Consider the following 3,727-nt stretch of genomic DNA (forward strand, 5'->3'; position numbering starts at 1 on the left):
TGCCGAGGCCCAACAGCACGGACCAGCAAGCTAATATTGAGGGAGGACTACATATGGAGCATGGTGTAACATGGCGTTGGTTGGAGACGGTGGTAAAATCGGCGAATACACGGCGGCGATGGTTTTTGTTTTGGAAGTACCTGCCAGACGCAGGCTGTTCATTACGATAAAGGCGTACGAGAACGACTGGTGCAATACTCGATTTATATCCGACGCCTCTCGAAGGCAACGAATCTTGGGCAAAGTCGGCATCCTGTTTTGTGCATAGCAAGGCAAGGAATTTCCCACAGCCGAGATCTTCTATTGTGTTGATTCCCTTTGTTGATTTCTTTTTCTTTTTCTTTCCCTCAATTTCCTCATCATTTCCTCGTGTCTATGTATACCCTCAGTGGAACTTTTATGGGTTATGATCATGGAGAAACAAAAGTCTGACAGAGGGTCGGCTTTTGATGGCCTGGTTGCATCATCAGCGGGAAGAGGCATATCATTTAGCTAGAACTGTCTTGCTCTCTTCCGAACGGGTACAGAGTTTGCTGTTACCTCGCTAGGTACCAGATGGAGACAAATCAAAGTCGGGGCGCCGCCTTATCTCGAACACCCCCTCCCACCACCATTCGTTTATGGTTCGTGACATTTCGGTTGTCCCTTCCAGGCCGATAAGAGATCTTAACATGGTCTTGGCACTGACTACACAACCCCCTGGCAGAACCAAAACTGCAAGCAAGGGGAAATTTTACGCGAGACGAGAACTTCGCTTGGGGAAGTTGTCTTGGGCATGACCATGTCTCCAGTGTTGAGGATCCTTGTCCGGGTTCCGGTTCACCGTTGCCTACACAGGCTGCATTCTTCGACTCGCAACCGGTCAACTGTCATAGCTAACGGCCCGAGACAAGGAGTAGGTGACCTGGAGGATGATTGATCGATTTTTTCATTAGGTATTCGTCTGTCTCTCCTTTCCTGTCCCCCCTCTGGCACTCATCCACCACGTCTTTTGATGGCTCTCCCCCTTTGGCAAGCCCTGCTAGAGATCTGCAATTGGGAGGTTGTCTGAGTCAGGGTTCATGGGTCTTGCATTCCATTCTTTCCGCCCCAGGAATCGTGGGGGAGGGAGAGGGCCGGTCTCTCGCATCGTGATTATGACTCGACGCAGTAGCCGCTAAACTCTCGGGTAAAACGGGTTCGTGGGCTCGTCAATCGAAGAATCCTTAATTTTACACTACTTAGACTTTTTGTTCTGTTTTTAGCGGACCGTTCCCCGTTCGATAGATAGTGCCAGGGCCCGCCCGGTCGTTGAATTCCAGATATGGGAGGGGAGGATGGGGGTTTGGGGGGTTGCATATGTGGGAAAAAAGTAAAATTAAAGGCCATGTTCCCACCATCAAATCGCGTGGCTTGGAGTCGTTGACATCATCGATTCTTGACGCGATTTATTTTTTCAAAAAAAATCGGTTTCGCCAATTGCACGCAGAAAGGGTTGAATTCGATTTACATCAGTGTTTTTTTTTTTTCTCGGTAGAATGTACACCAATTAGAAGGTTGGTGATCTTTTCGAATTTAGGTAAATTCCTCTCGTAGTTTTGTGGTGACTTCCTTTTTTAATTATCACGCCCATAACCACCACCCCCCTCTTCAAATATTCACACCTGTCCATCGCCCGGCTGGCCCACACCCCTTCCTCAGGCTCGGGTCGCATCAGTTCGTTCACAAGGAAGGCACGGCAGTCCCACGATGTCGCCGCCTCCTAGTCGCCCGCGCGTCATATACTGGTTCCGGACCGACCTCCGGCTGCACGACTCGCCCGCCCTTGCGGCCGCCCTCGCCCTCGACCCGGCTGTCCTGTGGCCTATCTTTACCTGGGATCCGCACTACGTCTACCGCGCCCGAGGGGGTCTGAACCGGTGGCAGTTTCTGTTCGTCCCTCTTGTCTTTCTCACTCCCCCTCCCTTGGAGCAAAGAGTCCCCGGATGACGAAGAAAAGCAAGAAAGAAGGAAAAACTTACCAAGTGCGCGCAGGCTAGACTGTCAGAATGACCTATCAGAGAGCATCAGGAGGCTGAACCCAAAGTCAAAGCTCTTCGTCTTGCGCGAGGCGCCGCAGACGCTGCTCCCCAAGCTCTTCAAGGCGTGGGAGGTGACGCACCTCGTCTTTGAAAAGGACACGGACGCGTACGCGCGCGAGAGGGACGAGGCCGTCGTGAAGGCCGCCCGGGAGGCGGGCGTGGAGGTCGTTGTCAGGAGCGGGCGGACGCTGTGGGACAGCGACGCCGTCGTCGAGAAGCACGGCGGCAAGCCGACCATGTCCATGGCGCAGCTGCAGGCGGCCGGGGCCAAGGTCGGCCCCATCGCGAAGCCGATCCCCGCGCCGGAGAGGCTGCCGGATCCCGGCGAGATGCCGGTGGACTTTGAGCAGACGCAGCCCGAGACGAGGCCGGACTTTAACGCGGAGCTGCGGACGGGCGGCGACGAGGGCTACAGCATGGTCGCGGGGCCGAAGGGGGACTTTGCGATTGAGACGATGGAGGAGCTCGGGTTCCCGTCGGCGAGCACGCCGCACAGGGGCGGGGAGACGAGGGCGCTCAGGATGCTCGAGGGGATCCTGGCGGACAAGAAGTACACCGCCACCTTTGAAAAGCCCAAGACGAGCCCCGCGGCGTTCGAGCCGCAGTCGACGACGTTCATGTCGCCCTTTCTGCACTTTGGGGCGCTGTCGGTGCGCGAGTTCTACTGGAGGGTGCAGGACGTGGTCGTCAAGTACGGCAAGGGGGCCTCGAAGATCCCGGAGAGCTTGCTGGGGCAGCTGCTCTTCCGCGACATGTACTTCGCGGCGCACGCCGCGCTGGGCTACAGGTTCACGCAGACGGCGAACAACCCCTACTGCCGCTTCATCCCGTGGCACTTGCCGTCCAAAATCGACCCCAGGACGGGTCTCGTTACCGGCGGGTACCACGTCGACTCGCAGCAGGCGGACGAGTGGTTCAGGCGGTGGAAGTACGGGATGACGGGCTTCCCGTGGATCGACGCCCTCATGCGGCAGCTACGAGAGGAAGGCTGGATCCACCACCTGGGCCGCCACGCCGTCGCTTGCTTCCTCACGCGAGGCGGGTGCTACATCGACTGGGAGCGCGGCTGCGAGGTGTTCGAGGAGTGGCTTCTCGACCACGAGCCCGCGTGCAACGCGGGCAACTGGCAGTGGCTGAGCTGCACGGCATTCTTCTCGCAGTACTTCCGGTGCTACAGCCCCATCGCGTTCGGGCAGAAGTGGGACAAGCAGGGAGACTTTGTGCGGCGGTGGGTGCCGGAGCTTAAGAACATGGATGCCAAGTATATCTACGAGCCGTGGAAGGCCCCGCTGCCGGACCAGAAGAGGGCCGGGGTCAGGGTGACGGGGCGTGGGGAGAAGCAGGAAAAGGGGGTGTACCCGAAACCCGTGTTCGACTTCAACGAGAGGAGGACGGCGTGCCTGGCGGCCATGAAAAAGGCGTACGAGGTTGGCCTGCACGGCAACGACGGCAAGGTGAGGGACGGCAGCTGGCGGGCGTTGTTCAAGGGCGTGGCTACCGAGATGACGGGCGAGTTTGAGAGCGACGGAGGCGAGCTTGCAGGCCATGCCGAGGACGGCAACACGGTTGCCAAGTCCGAGCCCATGGGAGACGAAATTACGCCGGCCAAGCGAAGTGCCGACGAAGGTAGCGCTGAGCAGCATGCCGACAAAAAGCAAAGGTCCTAG

General features: G+C 57.5%; 1 protein-coding gene across 1 annotated transcript; it reads left to right on the top strand.

Moving 5' to 3' along the window:
* Positions 1–1,728: 1,728 nt before the first annotated feature.
* Positions 1,729–3,727, top strand: EsH8_IV_001020 (FAD binding domain of DNA photolyase-domain-containing protein; the record flags this gene model as incomplete). The annotated part of the gene is made up of 2 exons (XM_083265910.1): positions 1,729–1,910; positions 2,014–3,727. 2 exons carry the CDS (start codon positions 1,729–1,731, stop codon positions 3,725–3,727), a joined length of 1,896 nt encoding a protein of 631 aa, XP_083124805.1.

The sequence above is a fragment of the Colletotrichum jinshuiense genome, chromosome 4, assembly GCF_051148585.1.
Source record: "Colletotrichum jinshuiense chromosome 4, complete sequence".
NCBI classification, from domain to species: Eukaryota; Fungi; Ascomycota; class Sordariomycetes; order Glomerellales; family Glomerellaceae; genus Colletotrichum; species Colletotrichum jinshuiense.